Consider the following 23,179-nt stretch of genomic DNA (forward strand, 5'->3'; position numbering starts at 1 on the left):
GGGATCGGCAAAGGATCTTGGGTCGCAGCAACCAATTTCTGCCACTGCCACTGGTGTTTAAGCTTTTGAATGATAGTGTATATAACAGTGTGCACACCCACCTGCACACAAATTTTTTTGGATACTCACATCTTGGTGCAGTTTCTCAAGGTTCTCCTGTAGTTCGTAGAAGTAGCGGGAGGTGATAAGACCCTCGCGGGATTTATCCAGGCAGTCACGGGACAGCTCAATGACCTGGTGGTGGATGAAGCTCAGGACGCCGTCAGCTAAAGGCATGACATTGTCAGGAGCTGAGGAGGAAATGAATTCAGCCAGACGTTCCTCCATTTGAGCAGTAGCCTGTTGTAAAGAGGATACAAACAGGAGCTTTAACATGCATTTAAGTGTGTGGGAACAAGTCCAGGTAGTGCAGTCATGTAGTAAGATAGAGGAATAGTTACTTTTAATGCTTTAAATTAGGGGTGGGCGATATGACCAAAATCTTCTATCACGATAGGATTCATTTTATATCATGATAACGATATGTATCACGGTAGAGTTTTTTTAATGTTTTAATAAGATTTAAATCTTTAATACCATAGAAATGTTCATAATTCTCACAAAAAGCATAGAAAGAAAAACAAGCTCTCTGAAGATAAACAGTCAATGATATAAGAATGATAATAAATAATTATGCATGTATGTATAGGCCTATATATATTTTTATTTAAGGTAGAAAAGTGATTTAATCAGGAGCAGTGAGAGATTTTCTCTCAATGCTGTTTGATTAACACGAGTGACAGACATTAGCAAAATTAGGTAACTTCCCCTTTAAGACCAAAGTCCGGATCCAATACACTGTTACACATGCGCTTTCTCTTTTAGCTGTTTACTTTCTCTTAAGACCTAACTGGTCGTGTTTATGAGGATGCTTGCAAAGACGGGAATTTTGACGCATATGTCTATTTAAGGCCAGCGTGAAAAATGCTAACGAGCTTAATGAGCAGCCGTCGCGCGACTTGCGCTCTCCTCACAGACAAGAGCAGCGGTTGCGCGACTTGTCCGCTCTTGACACACAGAAAGAACGCACGCATACAGATCTGTTGTCTGTTTCAATGGCTTAAAATAATTTGTTTTAAAACTGCAGTGCTTAAATACGTGTACAAACGTTACGTTTTCGCGACCACACGCATAGGAGCGTGACATGGGCAAGTAACCTCGATAGAAACGATAGTACAAAATCTCTACCGGTTGACAAATTTCTACCGGTTAATTATGTCTACCGGTTTATCGCCCACCCCTACTTTAAATACATTTTTTTTATCTTTTTTGCACTAAACTAACTTCTATTATTATGATTTTCACCAATTTGACATTATGATGATCCTCTTGTGAGAATCGTTTATATTTAGATTTTATTAGATTAAATCTCTTTATACCATAAGCCTTTTGAATGCTTTATTCTGATTGGTTGAGAAATGTTCCATGGGTGTTGATTATTTTTTTGTTAAACGCACACCTAACCTGTTAAATATCTTGAAATAGCCACCAGAACAATGTCTGTGGTAATGGTAGTATAAGCAAAATTAAGTCCGGTCCTTTGAATTATTTGAAAATAATGCACATCTGGGTGTAATGGCACTCCGCGTCGTGTCGCATTACCACCATAGGTGCATAATTTCCAAATAATTCAACGGCCCGTCATCAATTATTTCTTACTTAAAACATTTCTACACAACTGATCACTATACACTGTAAAAAAATCCTTGAAGTTACCTTGAAAAATTTGAATCTACAAATCATTTAAACTTTCTGGACTAGTGAGAAGTTGCTATAAATGATAAAAATAAAGTTGAATTATCTTAAGTTACAGAATTTCAACTTTATTTTTCTAATTTATAGCAACTCCTCACTAGTCAAGTAAGTTGAAATTCATTGTAAATTAAAAGGGACATCCACTTTTTTTGAAAATATGCTCATTTTCCATCTCCCCTAGAGTTAAACATTTGATTTTTACAGTTTTGGAATCCAATCAGCCGATCTCCAAGTCTGGCGGTAGAGGTCTTCTCGTGTCCAAAGAAATGTACCCGACCCGAAATTACCTGAAGCACTTTATACCCGAACCCGTGCATAAATATTTTTTTTTAAAGAAAGACCCGACCCGAGACAAACTCGAGAAAATTAGACCTGACCCGAACTAGTGGGAATTTTCCGCCGCCACTTTTCAGCTGCACCATTTGTTTTACTTTTTTATCCGACAACGACACCAAGGTAACCGCTAAAATGTATATTTAAAATTTACTGACATGTCGGTCTCAACGAAAATTAACCTACCACCAGTCACACAATGTCGCAAGCGCTCTTGGCAAACAGATGAGAGGTTTGAAAAGGACATTGACGCACACACGAGAGAGAGTTCGAGTCTTCTCGGGTACGCTCAGCAAAAACACATTAATTTTAAATTATCCGAGACCCGATGCCGCTTTTATTGTACCCTCAGGTTTTCAGATCTAAGTGGATCCGTGAAGACCTCTAGCTGGCGGTACCACTTTTAGCATAGCTTAGCATAATCCATTGAATCTGATTAGACCATTAGCATCGTGCTAAAAAATAACCAAAGAGTTTGGATATTTTTCCTATTTAAAACTTGACTCTTCTGTAGTTACATTGTGTGCTAAGACCTAAGGAAAATTTAAAGTTGAGATTTTCTAGGCCGATATGGCTAGGAACTATACTCTCATTCTGGCGTAATAATCAAGGACTTTGCTGCTGTAACATGGCTGCAGGAGGCGCCATAATATCATCATCAGCAGAATGGACTCCAAAATGGTAAAAATTAAATGTTTAACTCTAGGGGAGCTGGAAAATGAGCATATTTTCAAAAAAGTGGAGTGTCCCTTTAAAGTTTATTAAAATTAATAATTCAAGTGCATTTTTAAAGTGTAGAATATGAGAAAGTATCATTTCTAAATCCATCAAGCAATAGGGAGTGATAATGAGACCACTTTAAAATCCAATATACAGGACTTTGGATTTGGATCTTTGTTTTCGAGCTTACCTTGGGAAAACGCTCCTTGTAAACATGGTTCATCATGACGATCTCATGGTCAAAGGTTATGGGAGAGCGTCCAGGGCTGAAAAACAGAAGCACGAAGAAGTATAAGAGGAAGAAGTTGCAGATATTGCAAATCATTTTTATTTAAAAATATCAAGATTATTAATAATTTTAACCCCCTTAAAGCAAAAACATTTAACTATCCTATACCTTTGACCTAATCTAATTGACATGAAATACATAATTTAATCTCATTCAAGTCAAAGCAGAATCATTATCCAGTTGATATGAGGGATAAAGTGAAATTGTTAATGATAAACAGGGAATATTGAGAGATATGGACTGCAAAGTGGGTGTGTATTTCATACAGGGGAACCATATTACAGATGCTGCTGTGACTGTATGAGTCACTCGAGTTAGTAAAGGTAAACTGGTCACGTGACCCTATGGATGAGGTAATGGTGCAGTCATCAATCGAAGGCTCGCGCTCTCTATTAGCCCGACAGATTGAATGAACACATCACAGCAGGGTGCTGTTTAGCAATGTGCCAACAAACACACTAAATTGGCTCATCTACAGGTGCGTCAATAACAATAAGAGACGGAGGAGAAATATTTTAACCTACTTGAGAGCCATTTCAATTAAAATCACCAACACAGGTGCAGTAAGAAAAGGTTAACTGTGACAGAGATTGATTCAGAGCCGAAGGGAGCTGCATTAACAATCACACTGAGAATATTTCTCCTGCTGAGTGAGCGACAGACAAAAGAGCAGATGAGATAAAAGCAAGAAAATGCCTCGGAGCGATCCGTAACTTTTATATAATAAAGAATTTAGTTTGAGCAAAGAATCAACATGAAACTCCTGCAGCGCAATAACATTCTGTATTCAAACAGATGAATATGAGCAAATGCAATTCATTTTCTTAGATTTTTCACCTTCGTAACATATGACCTATAAAAATATGCTTACTAGAGTTTTAAGCCAAATGGTTTTTAATGAAGATGCAGTAAGATTATGGACATAATGGAAGATATAATGAAATGACAGCATTATGCATGCAATCTGCTACAAGAGAGAAACCTGTTGAGCATGTGTGTGTATTAACAGTACAGTATAGCATCGAACAACATACAACCAAGATACAATCATGAATAGTGAGGGTAGGTATCACTATTGCTTAGGCTTAGAGATATTAACAAATTGTATACATTAGCTGCAGATTATTCGACCTGCACTGGTTTTGCTGTGGATATGAATGACATAAAAAAGAGGTGTGCTTAAACTTTTCCATGTAAATGGACTTTCTCCTACTAGATAATAAAACATGCATATCTGATCCGCTGAAGGTACATGCAATATGGCTCAATAATAATAATACAATATTGAGTTTTAGTCCTAACCAGCCTTATTATGTTGATTTCTTGGTTTTATGCAATAATACTTTTAAATTTATTGTGGACACATTTATTATGACTGGTAATATTTTTAACACTGTATATGGATCAGATCAGGAACTTCAGTTGAGCTTTTAAAGGTAGGGCATCTCATTTGATCCTTAAACATTTTTAGTTATGCTGGTTAAAAATCTCCTCACATCCTGATCAAAATCACTATGTTAAGTTGTTTAAATGTATTTGTAGAAATTTATGTCATCTGTGAAAGGTGTAGGACCAAAAAACGTTCAACCAATCATAGATCCCGGTCGAACGGACGTTGCCTTTTTTGTCCCTTATCCGTAAGCGTAAGACATCATACGTCATCTGCGCATTCACGTGCCCTCACCTCCCATCTGTAAACAGAGGGAGAATGGCAAACTTTTCTTTTCAGGAGCCATAAAACGAAAGACATGTTTTAAAACAACAACAGCAAAAACTGCCTGGATCAGCAAATAGAAAAACCACAAATCGATAATTTCACCGCTTTACCCCGAGATGCAAACAGCTGCCGGAGGCAAAGGGTCTGAAAGGGTCGTTGCATTGTTTATTTTGGTAAGGTAGGTACTTGATATGTTTGTATTGAGATGGATTCAGATATTATACTCTGATGAAATTTGTGTTCCTTTACAGATTAGCGTAACGATATAGTTACTACGTCTACACAACCGAAAGTGTGTTTTAACTAATTCTGATGTAAACCGGTTGTTTATGTTGGTTATTTTGGTAATGTTATTCACTTTGTACTGCAAAGTTTCTCACTGGTGAATGAGAAATGAGATGTGACCGTCCGATCTGTGCGTGTTCATGTGTTTTGAAAGAGGCGTGACTTTGGATGGCGATTTAAATGGAGGGTGGGATCGTGATTTCATTGCTACCGTTAGCATTTTTCGAAATGTGATACCCTACCTTTAAGACCTGGTTTGTAATAGTTATGTATTTATGACAGTCAAAGTTATCTCAAAGGATTCTCATCGTACGAGTAGACTAATAGAGTGAGATGCTAGAACAATAGAAAAAGAAGAGGAGGGGCTTCCAGAGAGATAGAGAGAGAGAGGAGGGGATGATGGTGTGTTAATGTGTCACAACTGAGCGCAAAAATGACCTCTAAATCTATCCGAGGAGCAGGAGACCAGGGAAATCAGCTAGTTAATTGGCCGTGACAGAGTGGTCTGCACTAAAGCAAACACACGCACACGCGTACACACACAATCGTATGAGATCACCTACAAAGCCACAAAAACCAACACTCATTTCTGATTTCACATTTTGGTTCAGTTTAATCAACTCTGACATGTTAATTTCAAGACAAAAGCTTGACTTGGTTAGCCGAAAGGAATTCAAACTGTGTGCTTTATTTTAGCAGTGGTTTCTTTGTTAGAATAATAATCTAATCTCCATCTACCACATTACTTGACATATGGATGATGGATGATGACCACTGTATGTTGTGCTCATTTTTCATGTAAAAGGAAAAGAAAGATGGAAAACGTTCTGTGTCCGCTGCATGAAGCAACATCTCTGTCAATTCTCTCTGCATGTCTGCTTTCCAAGACCATGAAATTAGCATAAAACCGCTCCATTTCCTCATGTCTAATTAACCAGCACGAGACTAAACTGCTGTTCACCCAAACCTCCTCCCTTTGTCCAGGTATTTTCTCTTTTCCTTCAGTAGAGCTGTAGAAATGGATAATCCTGGGAAGCTGTAATCTGTAAAAATGTGGCAATACCATCTTTTCTCATCCAATATTTATGGATCTAATTCTTGAATGCTGAACCCCTACTGAGAGAGTCCAGATATTGAAGGAAGTAAGGCCAGTGTTTCTTCAATAAGTCATCTGGACAGAGATAGAACGAGATAGATGTGTTTACAGATAAGCAGCAGGTAATTCACTTTCCCAGTGGTTGAGAAAAAATAAATGGATCAGTCCGTATAGTCATATAGCTCTAGTGTACTGTGAGAGAGAGAATAAACCAGATGAGAAAAAGACAGATCTTACGAGATCATGTAAAGGTCACATTGTACACGTGCACGCAGTGGCGGCTGGTCACTAGGGGGCACTGGGACACCGCCCCCAAAGTTGGCCAGAGGAGAAAGCTACTTTTACAGGTTAAAAAAGTTAAATATATAATGCAAATTAATACAAAATAAAATCGTTTAGTTATACTATTTCACTGTTAGTCATGTTATCATTTATTTAAAAAATTTAAATCAAAACTGAGTTTGTTGTGTGTGTCATGTTTGTGTGTCTGGGGCGCACCCCTAATGAGTGTCTATGTAGGTCAGTAAAAAGGGCAAAAACATGTGACCTGAGGCTGAGCTCTAATTGGCTGGTTTCGAATCCGCCCTGTCCTGCGCCCCAAACCCTCTAAATTTATGTTGTAAGTGAATCAATATTGTTTTTTATGCCTTTGACCTCATGTGATTGAATCGTTTTCAGAGCCTCATAACTGCGTTGCAGATTGCCATGTAACTGCTAGATACAGTACCGATTAGTGAAGCAAGTGAAATACATTTGAGATAAAAAAATATGATTTTTATGCTTACAAAATCACCCTTTACAAGGTATTCAGTTAAACAATAAACAAAGGACTAAGGAGCTTGGACCAGATTGAGCAGAAGGAAATTATCATGGTCGATTTTACATGCTTTTCCAGGTATTATGGCAAACAGAGTTGGCTAACGTTAGTTGGATGCTATGCAAGTCATATATGCCTTTTATTATTTCCCTGTTTGCTGTTTATAAGTCTGCGTGAGACACTGCGTGCACTGTCAGAAAAAATTGTCAAAAAATTATCCCTAGCTGTCACTGAGGCAATATCAAATCCTAACATATACTGTACCTTTACATGTTTGTAGTTTTTACCGAATTACTGTAAAATTACTAAAGACTTTATTGAAATAAGTAAAATGTAAGCCACTACAAAAATACTACAGTGAAGAATAAATGGAAATGAAATATCAGTTTTACATTATTATATGCAAGGAATTGAAAATGTGCTTGTCATTACAATAATGTCAAATAATGAAATGTTTTCATTATGGAACATTTTCATTCTTTTACTTGATTTGGGAAATAAATATGAATCTGACATTTTACTGACAAGTTTTGTGAGAATGACTCAGACAGAAGCAGAAGACTGTGATGGCAGAAGAGTGAAGAGGCATCAATGTGAAGGGCAACAGGCTGAATAATACGTCTGCTACCTCTGCAGATGGACTCTAGAGAATGAGGTGCGTCAGTTTCCTGTCAGAGCTGAAGATTTGGCCTTTAAGAGGGAACGAGAGCCCGAGGGCCCAGCTGACATCACACACACTCACAACTTCTTGTTCTGTTAAAGAACAACTTTTGATTGCTGTGAAATGGGTGAGCGTGTACCTGAGACTCCGTGAGCGGGGCCGCATGGCTGGAGATCTCCTCCCGTCCTCATCCGTGATGCTCTCCGAGCTGAAGTGTTTGGTGAGGAAGTGCAGCTCATCTGCGGTGGGCTGGAAGGGCAACTGGTGCAGCTTTTCCTGAGATGAACATGATGACTGTGAGAAGCAGAGAGGGAGGGGATTACAAGGATAGAAGGCATTGCATAGGCTGCCCTGAGTGTCAATCAAATGCCTTCATCGATGAAGCCATGTTGATACATAATGGGAGCATTGTGGGAGTCTTTCGAAACTTAAAATCTAATGTTTTCACTTGAAATAGGTAAACATCACAAATTAGTGTTAAAAAGGTAATTAAACTATGAAATAAATTAGATTTGGCTAAAGCCTTTATTTAGGACTATTAAAGGACTAGTCCATTTTCTTAAAAAAATCCAGATAATTTACTCACCACCATGTCATCCAAAATGTTGATGTCTTTCTTTGTTCAGTCGAGAAGAAATTATGTTTTTTGAGGAAAACATTCCAGGATTTTTCTCATTTTAATGGACTTTAATGGACCCCAACATGTAACAGTTTTAATGCAGTTTAAAATTGCAGTTTCAACTGAGTTGAACTCTAAACGACCCCAAACGAGGCATAAGGGTCTTATCTAGCGAAACGATTGTCATTTTTGACATAAAAAAACATGGACTTTTAAACCACAACTTCTCATCTCCCTCCTTTGCTGTGACGCGCCAGCGCGACCTCACGTAATATGTCATCACATCAAGAGGTCACGGATGACGAATGCGAAACTACGCTCCTGTGTTTACAAGTGTGGAGAAAGAGGACCGTTCCGACGTTGTTGTATGTCGAATGATACTAATTGATGTCTTCGTGTCAGTTTATTGTTTAAAATGGTCCACAAATGTGCGTTTCATATATGTAACACGTGACCTTTCCACAGCATTACGTAATTACGTGAGGTAGCGCTGGCGAGTCACAGGACCGAAGATAGACAAGATAGAAGATAGAAGTTGTAGTTTAAAAGTGCATTTTTTTTTATTTTTCTTGTCAAAAATGACAATCGTTTCGCCAGATAAGACCATTATGCCTCCTTTGGGATCATTTAGAGTCCTTTGAAGCTGCGTTGAAACAGGAATTTTAAACTGCATTAAAACTGTTACGTTTTGGAGTCCATTAAAATGAGAAAAATCCTGGAATGTTTTCCTCAAAAAACATAATTTTTTCTCGACTGAACAAAGAAAGACATCAACATTTTGGATGACATGGTTGTGAGTAAATTATCTGGATTTTTTTTTAAGAAAATTGACTAATCCTTTAAAGGAATAGTCTACTCATTTTCAATATTAAAATATGTTATTACCATAACTAAGAATTGTTGATACATCCCTCTATCATCTGTGTGCGTGCACGTAAGCGCTGGAGCACGCTGCGACGCTTCGATAGCATTTAGCTTAGCCCCATTCATTCAATGGCACCATTTAGAGATACAGTTAGAAGTGACCAAACACATCAACGTTTTTCCTATTTAAGACGAGTAGTTATACGAGCATGTTTGGTGGTACAAAATAAAACGTAGCGCTTTTCTAAGCGGATTTAAAAGAGGAGCTACATTTTATGGCGTAATAGCACTTTTGGGAGTACTTCGACTCGGCGCAGTAACACCCTCCCTCTCCCATTATGAGAGGGAGAAGGGGAGCGGACTTTTCAGGCGAGTCGAAGCACTCCCAAAAGTGCCACCACGCCACAAAATATAGTTCCTCTTTTAAATCCGCTTAGAAAAGCGCTACGTATTATTTTGTACAACCAAACTTGTTCGTATAACTACTCGTCTTAAATAGGAAAAACGTTGATGTGTTTGGTCACTTCTAACTTTATCTCTAAATGGTACTATTGAATGAATGGGGCTAAGCTAAATGCTATCGAAGCGTCGCAGCGCGCTCCAGCGCTTACGTGCACGCACACAGATGATAGAGGGATGTATCAACAATTCTTAGTTAAGGTAATAACATATTTTAATATTGAAAATGAGTAGACTATTCCTTTAACATATTCACATATTGATGTTCACAATATGCGTGGAAAATGCTAGGCGTGGAAAATGCTAGGCGCGTAGGTTCCTGTCACATGACCTGGGGTGCGCTTGCGGCATTTTAAAAAGTTAAGATGTTTCTAACTCGATGTGATGCGGACGTGCTTGAAAAAAACAAGCGAGTCGCACCACATGAGCGTCACTTTCATTATGAGTGTGCATATCGGGCACATACTTGAAATAACGAACTTGAGCGCACAAAAGATGCGATATGTTTTATTTCAAGGAAATTAACCATTAATTTGATTAGTAATAATTAGTAATAATTTTATTATAAGTAATCTTAATGATCTAAATTTTTCAGCCAAAATACATCTTTTATTTCTTCATTTATTTCTTCATTTAAATATACAGACTAGCATTTTGTCTCTTGTATTTGGAGTACTTTAATAAAAGTTCTTAGGTGTTAGAAGATATTCGTCTTCACTAGAAAATGCCTTTTTATCTTTGTGCGAGGACTACCATGGATGGGGTAGTGCGGTTTGAACTGATTCCCACATGGAAGCATCAACCTTACTGAGTTTCAGCCAATTTTTTTGTATTCTTTTAGGAATGATCACATCAACATAAGGTCACTGGCAGCTATTGTACCTGCGAGTTTTATCCTACTGCAGGATTTTTAGGAAACTTTCTTAAGATTTGGGATCAAATGCAATACCACAACAACAACAATTATGCCTACTGTATATGTAAAGGTTTGCAAAAAAAAGGTTTACACTCACCGAGACTGTTGAGCTGGGGGTGTTTGTTCCATATCCGGAGGACGGCAAAGAGGCAAGAGACCATCGGCGCCCGTCCGTCCTAAAGGATTAAATAAAGTTCAAGTTGAAAATCTCAGCTTGGCTCATATGAGCAAATCACTGCTGATACACTTGCTACAGTTGTAGGACCAACAGCATTCAGACCAACATAAAAAAATATTACACAATCAGAGCAGCCTGCAGCATCATAGCAAATAAAGCAACTTGATGAATGATGACAATGATGATGAGCGTGCAGTTCAATGAGATTTGCATACAGACATACATGATAAGGGCTAGGCCACATGTACAGCACAGTACATACCACATACATATGCAATTTCATTCAGACCTATGATTGAATAGTGATTATAAAGAATTTAATCTTGAATCATTTTAATACAATTATATTTCACTAGAAAACATATTGATGCATTTTTTTTAAATCCCCAAGCAAAAAATCTTGCACCAAAGCATAGAGGTGAGAGCAACAATCTTCAGTAATTTGGACTTAAGCACACAGTCAAGCTGGATATGCTAGCTGAACACAGTGGGATGATTAATATTATACAACAAATACATAATGAAGTTGTCTGAGATGTTCTTAAACAGATCTGACTGGTAACACGGTATGGGTAGCCATGCTAGAAGCAGAAACTGGAAACAATGTCATAAAGGAAGTGGGGTGATCATTACCTGTCAGCCCTGTGTCCATGGCTATGGGAGAAAATAAAGCATTAACAGAGATGCTACTATACGTATGCGAGTGCTGATCTCTCTCTTAAGCTCTCTCTCTTTCTTATAAACTTCAATTATAAACTGCAACAATAGTCCACACACACATATCAAAAAACCCAATTTACAGCCACTACAGCTTACATAATATTTACTTCGTTTTTACTTTTCACATGATTTTAAATAATAAATGGCAGACTACTAAATTAACTATTATACTGCTTGTCTAAGTGTACTGCATTTTTGTCCATTGGATGGCACTGTTGATCCATGAGCAATGGTCTGACATTCAAATGAATCTCTTTCATTAAACCTGAGGTCATCAGCTTTGTGTGTTCTCCTCCAGTTGTTAAAGCATTACCATCTTTTGCTGCTTAATTACCAATGCAGATTCACTCATTAGCATTCTTTATGCCATTATTCATAGTCACACTGAAGGATTATGGGATACTACAAATTAATTGAAAGCGGGGGGATTAATAAGCAACAGATGAGAAGCAAACTATGACAATTATACTCGCAGGAGTAAGATATTTCACTTGTTGAATTCATAATACTTCAAACTTTATATTGACAAGTTATTTCTTGATTCATTTATTCTATAACATTTGAATAGATGAAGACCAATACATTTTTGTTCTCTCACCACCTCCAAATTCAACCCTCATAAATGGGTCAGTGACATGACATTAATTATTTTGTGTCCGAATGGTTCAATTAAATGTAACAGGGTTAAAATTTCAAAATAAATTTGCAGGTTACTTGCATACTCTTGCATTCTCTTTTTTGAGGACCAAGTCAAAAATGTCTTGTTTTATTTCATTCTGAAAGAATATTTGGGGGATAATTGCAAAAATGTCAATGTGGTGTAACTGGTCTGTGTCAATTGGTGTAACTAGTAATTTTTTTATGAAAATGTAAATATATTTATAAAAAAATGTGGAATAAAATATAATCATCTAGTTCAATGAAATATGATTTTTTTACACACATTTTTACATAATTTGTCAAAGATTATTTAGAAAACAGAGCTGTTTTAGCATATGTCAGGACAAGTATTACAAAAACGCATAAAAAAGTACATTTAGAAATAGAGTGATGCTTACATGCCATCAAGGTGGATAAAATATTTAATATTTCTCATTCTTTGGCGCAATTGGCGGTTACACCATTTGACATTTTCAAGTCCATTCAGTCCTAACTTTCATAAAAATGGTGCAATGAAATAAACCTGATGCAAGTTTTTTTAAGATTTTTGAATTTCTCATCTTGCCAAACTGTTTTTGTCACTGACCCAAACAAATACAGCTGTAAATTATGACCATTGACCTATAATGCTACTCACCTGCGAGCTGGGACAAAGGAGAAGTGGGCAGCGGTGTTTGGGGAAAAATTACGTGGACTGTCCAATGGACTGCTTCCTGAAAGCAAAAGCAAAATGAGAAGTTTATGTGACAATGTATAACTCCTGAATACATAAGGTTCAGCTATTTATTATCAGGTTAGAATCTCAAATACCAGAAGGTCGCCATGATTTCACCAAGTAAGATGTGATCCTGGATCAACATTTTTTGTTTTTCCTGGACCAACGTTTTAATCAAAGATACCCCAATCTAACCTAAACTCAAACACTAACCATTTTTAAACCCTCAAATTAGTGTGAAATAATAGTTTGAGGAGTATTTCATAAAAGCCTCTAACCCAATCCTAAACCTAAATCTAACATGCACACTAATCTTAATCCTGCAATCTGATTGGTTAATGAAAATGTTGATCCAGGACCAACAATGGTGTTGATCCAGGATCACATCTTACTTGGTGAAATCACGTTCACCATACAGGTCTCTTCTCTATACTATCAAAGATGGCAACCTAACCAACCTGTCTTAATAGGCAAAATAAACATTGGCAGTTCACTTTAGTAAACACAACTGTCCTTCTGGCCTCACAATCTTATCTTTTATTTTATCATCAAAGCCCTTTCAAGCAAAAACCCTTAAGGAAGTGGGCAGGCTCATTAACACCAGAGGTACATAGAGAAATACACTTTGATCACGAACCTTTTCTCTTCTACTGTGTAGCTCTTTGAGAATAGATAAGTGTTTAGAAACCGAAGCACTCATACACTGTTTAAGTGCTCTAGGAGACACAGTCCTCCCTATCAAAAATGCCTCAAATAGAGTGATGTTGCATAATGATGAAATTTAATGATCTGAGACCATCTTAACTCAAGCCGTAATTCATATTCAATGGATTTTGTTAAGCACTCACATTCATTATAAGTACTTTGCATCACAAATATGAATGAATTATACTAGTAATTATATAAACATTACATAAAATATAAAGATTAAGGGGACCATTACTGCTACACCTTGTATTACTGTACATTAAAAAAGAAACGTAATTTGTGAATTAAAAAACAGGGATTAAAGCATCATCAATCAAACCAATCATTTTGAGCACCTATCTGGACTATGTGGTATGGCCTGGGTCGCAATCCCCCTATGTATTTATCATGCATTCGGCAAGCGATCCGTGCCAAACTTTAAATATTAATGAGAGCATAATTCAATGACAGGAAGTGACTGTAAGAACAGCTGCGCACAGCTGGACTGGAGCACAGAACAGTGTGGATCCGTCACGCAGGAGCATTCATGTAGAAGAAAATCCCGTCACGGAGGGACTGGGAGAACATGGTAGATAACTCAGAAGGCATGATAGTGAGTTACACAGCAAGGCACCTGCTTATTTTTCATCAAAACAACTGTTGTGGATGAGGGGTTGGCTAAAGTGGTTTAGGCACTCTTTCATATAATATTCAGCTATAGAGATGCTGGCAAAGAATAATGGCAATGTGCTTTTCTTGGAATTGCATGCGTTACATTCATACCGGAGGTGAATAAAATATAGACCTGTTTTCGGATGACAGTGTAAATAGCAAAAACACATTGAATGTGACATTTCCAGCTGGGACTCTTTCAAATCTGAAAATACATTTCTGAACTGATTTTTATAAAGTATAAGTGACTAGCATAAACAGTCAAGCATTAATTGAATGCTAACATCTGTCATAATTACATGCTCAATTTACTGTTGACATGGCTCATACAATATCTGATGAACTAGAACTTATCTGATGATATTTATTCCATTTTTGTAAATCATGTTATGATAAACATGGTTCAGTAGGCCATTTTCACCAATTTATAAGTTCATGCAAATACCCAAACAAAATCAAATTTTTGTTGAAAATCAGACTTCTGAATGGTTGCGAATCAGAAACAAGACTGAAAGTTGAAACAAACAAAGACTATTTCAATTAACGCCATGACACCAAGGTTTGCAAATATAATCAATTAGAAGGATATCTATAAACAGCAAAACAATAATATATGAAGAATTTGGTTCCAAAATGTGATAAATGCATTTTAATAAATAAGTCCCCTACAAATCTCCTATAAAAATCCCCTACAGCGCGGAACATGAGTCCCGCAAACGCAGTGCAGAATCGGAGGACAAATGGCTGCTTAGTTTCGAAATGGTTTAGGTACAAGGTGAAAATAAAGGCGTTTGTGAAGCTCATTTGAAAATTGCCGCGGCTCATAAGAAAATGACAGCTCAGAAGAGACTGCGCTTTAGTTTGAGGTGCTAACAATAATAAAGAAAGAGGATGATCATCATCACCTTATCTGTTACCACTGAAATGTAGATGTAATGTTTTTTCAAATCTAAACCCATCTTATGCGGAATGTTGCCTAATAGACTGCAACACCATAAAACCAGAGGTGGAAAAAGTAATAAAATATTGTACTCAAGTAAAAGTAAAGTTACTTTAATAATATTTTACTTAAGTAAAAATAAAGTTACTTGTCTAAAAATCTACTCAAGTAAAAGTAAAAAGTAAGTCATTTTAACTTTACTCAGAGTAAAAGTTACTTTTTTACAGCGGGAAGAGGTGGAGGATTCTAGTATAGTTTAAAAAACGACAAGGGAATATACATCTCAAACTAGTTGTTTTTAATTGTAGGAACATCTTTACAATTAAAGTGCAATAACAAAAAGTTAATAAAATAAAAAGCTTTTTTAAAGTAAGAAACATTTATGGAATTGTTTAATGATTTTTACATGTGAGTTATGCACTTTTGAAGGTGGTCAGCAGCTTGTAAATACAATCACTATAGTAAGGTTGTAATTGATGTATTGCTGGTAACATACATTATTTTATTAAACTATATATAGTTTAAATGAGCATATAATGAGATGAGTGCCATGTCTATATACATTTGACACGTTAATTATCTTCTTACTTCCCTGACTGGGTACCTGATGACCTTTATTCTTCTCTCTCTCTCTCTCTCTCTCTCTCTCTCTCTCTCTCTCTGCAATGTCTAATGACCTGCGCATTCTCGAGGACGTTTTGAAGTTGTGTTTGACTTGATGCGAAGCTGCTAGACCTCGGAAGATAATGCGCATGGTATTAAAAACGCGTCGTGCAATTTCGTACTTAAGAGCATGAATCCTACCTTTCATAGAAATGAAACACTCGCTTCGCGTCAGTGGAAAGTGGTCGCTTAAATATGACCAGGGGTTTCTTTCATAAGATTTGAACTGAGGCGGGTCTGCATTAGCACGCGCCTGTCTCGTCCGTCTCCATGGTTCTTTTTGCGCGTTCCCCCGGGCCCCGCCCATTTACATCCATTGCGCGTCTTTATCACCTTGCTTTTTAAAATATTTTTTACTCAGTAACGGATATGATTTAAATTGTAGCGAAGTACTATACTTTTAATAAAACATACTTAAGTAAAAGTAAAAGTACAGAAACTACTCAAAAAAGTAAAAATACACAAAAAAACTACTCAATTACAGTAACGTGAGTAAATGTAATTCGTTACTTTCCACCTCTGCATAAAACCAATGGATAAAACGGGCTCCTTCAGAATGTGAGTTTTATTCATTTATGATGAGGTGCGCTCTAATTAACAATGCAATGCAAGTGAACGCGCCGTGCCGGCGCCTTCATGCACGGACCGGTTATTATATTCTCTGCTTTGCTTTTTATTTATTAAATACATGCAATTGGTTGATGAAACATTTATTAAAACTAAGATACAATTTATACAAAACGAAATTCACTTTAAAGAAATGCTTTCTAAAAAACCAAACTTAATTAAGTGATAAAAATCATTTCTGAGGATTTACAAAAACAAATCTTAATCTGCACTTTACTGTTAGCCTAAAAGACGTAAATGTTAATAATTTGGAACACAATCAGGAGAGACTTTCATTTCAATTATTTTATTGCTGTATTTTATTTACTATTCGAATAAAGGTATTTCCCAAAAAATAGCCTGTAGCATTTACTTTTCGCAAACCTTGTGAGCGTGTGCAAAACCAAACTCAGTGACCTTGCGCCAAATGTTTTTTATTGGTTTAATAAGTACAAACAGGCAAGTTATGAAAAACGGAGTGTGAGGGATTTGTTCACTTCACACAAAAAGATCTTGGATAGAGATGACTAACTGTAGTAGCGTTTAGTCCACTGTCTATAATACCCGAATTTAAAGATCACTTTTTTTAACCGACAACCTTGACCGGTTAACGTTGATACGGTCAACCATCGGTCAAACGGTCATCGGTTAACATCCCTAAGCAGGACCAAAACATTTTACAGCTGATCGCTGTCAAAAAAGTTCAGTGACAATGTCCCAAGATTGACAGCAGCAATAACAGTGTTCTTAATATGACAAAGTAAGTGTTTAGATTAATGTCATCAGTGTTTATTTTTTAATCAGTGTATACCACTAGTCAACTAAATGAATATAACATTGCAAAGATGAATGCACATTTATATATTGATTCAATAGATTTATAACATTAAAAAAAAAACTTGGTAATGGATTTATTGCATTTTCATAATAAATCTTTGAAAATTAAATTTTTGATTTGAATGTTTAATGTTATTAAAACCTAAAGATCCTATGTGAAAGTTTGTTACAGAAAATAGTGGTTTTCATCTTGTCACTTTTTTGGTGTAGAAAACACATTTTTACCCCAATTATTCAAAATAGATTTACTTACTGCGTTTTGGAAGAAAACTCTTCATATAAATAGGTGGTGAAACATCGAATCAGCCAACCCAGAGGAGATCTATTGCTTTATTGAATATAATGCAGAATTCTATTACTTTTTTTGCTTATAGAAACAGCAGTACCACATTAGCAGTAAAACTCTTCCTGATTCATTCAGTGTTCGTTGTGTCTACAGTATAGTGCAGTGACAGCCCACTGATATCCGCAGTATTTATTTGTGTTTTTGGTGTCATAACCTGGCAAACAGCTTCCTGAAACAGGCTGCATTCAGCGTAGCGTGGCAGGACAACCCCCTGTTAGTTGTACTTCTTTATACTTGAAATAATTTAGCCTCTGCTGCTTCTGTTGGCAGTCACATTAAAATGCTGCTAATGGCTTTGATCTGCTTCAAATGAATGTGCATTTATGTTCCCTTTCAGATTTGTTTGTTTATATACCGCAAGTGTGTAACTTCCACCGATGCCAACCAAATCGCTTTGATGCACCATTAGCAAAAACTTATTTTAGGTAGCATACATGTGGATAATATAGAGAACTGACCCCATCTAGGATCTAAATCAAGTCTAAACCCTATATTGTACAGTTAAATGCAGGGTTTCGTTGCAACCAGAATATAAAATCAGAGTGTCAAGAATATGTTATTTATCCTATGATGTATGTGTGCTGTCTAAATAGGCTATTGGTTTTTTAATGGTCTGTCTGTGTGCGCAAACCGACCATTTAGTCTAAAAAGTAGTTAGTAGTTAAGGTTGACAGACATTAATGCAGCAGTGCAGTATGATCTGTGCGATGTATGCACGCTCACATCCTGAGCTCACTTAAAACAGATTCTGTTATCTCCTTAATCTCTCTACACACATAAGGCTATCAAAGGCTCTCTTATTTTCTATTCATTTCATTTTTGTCACAAGGAAGAAGTGACACGGGTGATTTTATTTAGTGTTTAATCACAAGCTTCAGCTTTATTAAAAAATTACGCTGACAACTGCAGTGATGCAGAGTGCTTAATAAAAGTAATTATACTATTAACCTGTCTTGTTGTTTAATTGACAAATCTCTGTGATATTTTAATGTGATAATTGTTTTAATGCGAGACATAAAAAACCAGAAAAACTAAAACGTGATGTTCGGAGAACACCATTCAATGCTAATTGTTATGTGTAAAAACGTTTTCTGTATCTGTATGTAACAGCTTCACACGTTGTTCGGGTGTGATTTGGATTTATCATTTGTGATCTGATTTAATTAATAATAATACTTTATCCGCACCTACATTTTTTCCTACAATACCTCAATACTTCCTCATTCTAAACTAATGACTGGTCAATTTAAAAACATTTATTTTTGTTTTTCAGTCACTTTAACGTAATTACAATGCAAATACAATATAAGTGCACTTAGGGGCTGGACAAACCAAAACTTTTAAACACTGTTTTTCACCCGAGCGCTTTGGTAGCTGTGATACTTCAGCCTCCTCCACTGTAATTGGATGGCCGTGTGAGAACTTTTCGCTCAAAGTTGAATATTTTTAAACTCTTGGCACTCGGCGCCAGTTTTCAGCGCGTAAAAAAACGCTAACTGCTTGCTTATTTGAAAAACGCAGAGTTTCCATTGGAATCCATTATAAACACGAGCCAGCCGCGGGCGTAAAAGCTTTGGTGTGTCCAGCCCCTTACTGTAAAAGTGCAATCAACAGGTTCCTTTGCAGCATTTCCCTGTATTACACACCTTTAATTGATTCTTTTTTTTATGTAGACTTTATATTTTCTTTAGGAAAATCACCTTTTTTTTTTAGCTAATTTTGATTTAATGACCATAAAATGTTTTTCTTACCCAAAGATGTGTCATTATTATGGTTTTATCGTTTTTATGGATAATACACTATCTTGTTTTAACAATCCATATATCCTTTTCTTATTTATTATTTTTAATTTATCTGTATTGTATTTGGACATTAGATATCTTTGGAATGCTCTTTCCTTTATTTTTACCTTAAATGAGTGCTTAGTGGGTTTACATATCCAGTTACAACCCTAGGATTTGCTCCAGAATTAAATGGTCTATTATTACCTTATTTGAAAGGGTCATGAATAGGGGTGCACCGATATATATCAGCCGATAATGCTTGCTATGCTTCTCAATGAATTACCGTGAAATGCAGCTACATCCAAAAGCCAGAGGGTGCTCCCGTGCAGAAACTTAATATGCGCTGCAAACCAAGAACCATACACACGCAGCTATGACACGCAGCTCCAGGAAATGGCTTAAGGATATATTTTATTGCTGTTCTTCAAACCTTTTCAGGTATTTTCATGATTATAAAGAATATGTATTATGATTATGTTTGATTAGTGTTGCTTTTTCAAATGCATGTTATAAAAACTAAAACTCAAACTAACAGTTATTTCAGATCGATAAGGACTTACTGATCAAAAGCCGTAGTACATTTAAATAGCTGTGAATAATATCGGCTGTGCGATTCAGACATGCATTATTAGTGTTTATCTGCATTTATCGATGCACCCCTAGTCATGAATAATAATGTTGAGCTCTGCTCCGATTGGCTGTTTCTCAAAGCAGCTCTTTTGAGCAGCTCTGCATGTGTGTAAATAAACCTTTAAGAGCCTGTATCAGATGAAGATATGGAATTTGAGGAATAATAATTTGTTGTAAATGTTTCTGAGTAGTAAGTTTGTGTTTTTCAGTATTAACGTATCTGTAACGTCAATAGTAGAACTTCAGCCTAAGCGTTAGCATAAAGCATTAACTAGCCTATAGCGCTAACTCAGTAGTAGTCACAACTTTGTTTTTAGCATTGTAACAACATTGTAATTAATTTAATGTGTAATTCAATATTAGGGCGTACATCGCAACTGTAACGTCACAGTCAGTGTTATTAGGCTGTGTTTTGCATGCACAAGGTTTACATAAGAAGGTGGAAACAATAGTGTTTAATCGCGATATGTAATTGCCAGAAACTCTTATTATTCATCTATGCCTCAGTAAATACAGTTTTTCATTTTACAGCACCTTTAACTGTATGTCAATTATCCAAATGGTTACTGTAGTTATTTTATTGATTCAATAGAGGCCAGCTAAAGGTCATTTTGTTCTTAGTTGTCATTTGTGTTTCTGTAAATTCACTATACGCCAGCGTTTATATTTACACCACAAATACACAACCCACCCAAAATCACTGATCTGCTGAACACATCAAACTAGCTTATGCTCAAACACTGCTACTAACTACACACAACTACAGTAAACAAAATAGTTTGTGTGTGTGTGTACTGTACGTACACAGCATGGTTTTGCCTATGACTCATGTCTTACTGGGAAAGGTTAATACAAATTTTAAAGATGGATTTTGAAGAAGACGGAAAGTACAAATCTGCTAATCCTTATGGAGGCACACAGAGAAATTGCTTTAGGAAATGTCAACTGTCAATCCTTTCATAATGCCTGTGAATTAGATGAGAAATCATGACTTCACTTTAAAGGGATAGTTCACCCAAAAAAATAAAAAAATAAAAACATCCTCATGTTGTTCTAAGTGTGCATGAGATTCTTTATTCTGTTTAATTAAAAAAAAAGATATTTTGATAAATGATGGTAAGCAGCACACAGTTGATGGTATTTGTTTTTCCTACAATGGAAGTCAATGGGTACCGTCAACTGTGTGGTTACCATAATTTTTCACAATATCTTGTTTTGTGTTCAACAACATAAGGGTGAGTAAATGATAACAGAATAGACCCCTTCAAGGTTTGTAAACATTGAATAACTATCGGGTGCGTGCGCAGCATGGGGTCAAACTGTTCATACCATTTAAGCTTTCTGTTTTAATCTAACAGGGCTGAAAAATGATGACTTACCTGATCTGAATTGAGCACTACAAACACAAGCCTTTTTGATCTTTGCATTATCCCAGTCTGCACGTTTAATTGCTTGCAGCCACAGATGTTGTATTTTTTGTTTTTGAGATTCTACAGGAATCCCGAAAAACATAACGGCACATCTAGTGCGATTTTCAAAGCCCACGACGCAAGTAGGCATTTTTGACGATATCGAATGATACGCAACTCAATCCGCTCCAATTACTTTTCTGACCCCGACATGCGCAGTGGGAACCGCCTGTGACGTGAACTGTGAAGGGGTCTATTGTGATTTTTGGGTGAATTAGAGAGATGGCAGCTTTCCCGTGAGTGGGCGTGGTTTCAGCGCTGGCCTCCAGCGTTTGTGAACAAAGAATCCACAGATTTTGATCAATTATTTTATTTACTTGGCGTCGTCTTTATCATTCAAATTTCGCTGGGTGGACAATCTTCACACTGACTTTAAAGCCTAAAAATGCTGTCTGTGTAGTCAGATCAAAAGGATTCGAAACAGATTTTTACCTGGGTGTCCGTGCAGTGGTGAGTGAGGGCGAGGCAAAGTGGGAGAGGTGCTGGATGTCACTATCAAACTCTTCCGGTTGCTGGTCCGACAGCTGTACAAAAAAAACAAATACCAAACACATAATTTAGTAAGATCTTATGTCATGCACATGCATGCATGAAGCCCATATAAGTGCTTAATGACTTAAAGGGACACTCATTTGATTTTTACCTTTTTGGAATCCATTCAGTTGATCTCCGGGTCTGGCGCTAGCACTTTTAGAATAGCTTAGCACAATCTATTGAATCTGATTAGACCATTAGCATTGCGCTAAAAATAACCAAAGAATTTGGATATTTTTCCTATTTAAAACTTGACTCTAATGTAGTGACATCGTGTAATAACACAGACAGCAAATTAAAAGTTGTGATTTTATAGGCAGATACGGCTAGGAACTATACTCTCATTCTGGCGTAATAATCAAGGACTTTGCTGCTGTAACATGGCTGCAGGAGGCGCAATGATATTATGCAGTGCCCGAAAATAGTCCCCTTAGTAACTTTCAATAGCAGGGGACTATTTCGCCTGCTGCAGCCAAGTTTTAAATAGGAAAAATATTGAAACCCTTTAGTTATTTTTTAGTGCGATGCTAATGGTCTAATTAGATTCAATGGATTGTGCTAAGCTATGCTAAAAGAGGTAGCGCCAGACCCAGGGATCACCTGAATGGATTCCAAAACTGTAAAAATCTCATTTTAACTCTACAGGAGCTGGAAAATGGGCATATTTTCAAATAAAGTGGAGTGTCCCTTTAAAGTGCCAAAGTATTTCTAAAGAAGGCTTTTTGGTAGATTAAACCAAATCTAAAAATATACTAAAATATACAGTATCAAATCCAAATGCATGCCCATTCAGAAAGATTATAGCTTGTCAGTAGTTGTACAGTACTTGAAGGTAGAGTAGGCATACTCTAACTCTAAATAGCAGTGTAGTCCAAACTGTCACTTTCTTATTCAGGTCACACAAGCCTGCCTCATTTTACAAGTTTGAAAGAGCACAGTAATATGTCTTCTCTCTCTCTCTCTGGCTTAAATGCTAAAAGCTTCCAGCTAGAGCTGACAGGGTGAAAATGGCCACCTACAGCTCAGAGCTCAGCTCAAATGAACCTTGAGACCTCCAGCTACAACAATATTGCCTACCGCTCCAGTGCAGATAGAAGATGATCAGACTTTAGAACAAGCTTTCAAACGGTAACAGGCAGTAAGGGATGAGTGCTCCTTTATTCAATGT

The 23,179-nt window shown here is 36.6% G+C and overlaps 1 protein-coding gene across 6 annotated transcripts in view; it reads right to left on the minus strand.

Annotated features, from left to right (window-relative positions):
* mast2 (microtubule associated serine/threonine kinase 2) overlaps positions 1-23,179 on the minus strand; it is a 187,256-nt gene that overhangs the window by 14,206 nt on the left and 149,871 nt on the right. For 5 of the 6 annotated variants that reach the window (XM_073870257.1, XM_073870256.1, XM_073870261.1 and 2 more), the window contains 7 exons: positions 21,910-22,001; positions 12,766-12,841; positions 11,382-11,402; positions 10,668-10,746; positions 7,852-8,006; positions 3,038-3,113; positions 130-339 (listed from right to left, as the gene is read on the minus strand). In XM_073870257.1, the coding sequence (XP_073726358.1) occupies positions 130-339; positions 3,038-3,113; positions 7,852-8,006; positions 10,668-10,746; positions 11,382-11,402; positions 12,766-12,841; positions 21,910-22,001 (709 nt within the window). The remainder of the gene's footprint in view (positions 1-129; positions 340-3,037; positions 3,114-7,851; positions 8,007-10,667; positions 10,747-11,381; positions 11,403-12,765; positions 12,842-21,909; positions 22,002-23,179) is intronic. The other variant, XM_073870258.1, reaches the window with a different exon arrangement.

The sequence above is a fragment of the Misgurnus anguillicaudatus genome, chromosome 8 (genome assembly GCF_027580225.2).
Source record: "Misgurnus anguillicaudatus chromosome 8, ASM2758022v2, whole genome shotgun sequence".
Taxonomy (NCBI): domain Eukaryota; kingdom Metazoa; phylum Chordata; class Actinopteri; order Cypriniformes; family Cobitidae; genus Misgurnus; species Misgurnus anguillicaudatus.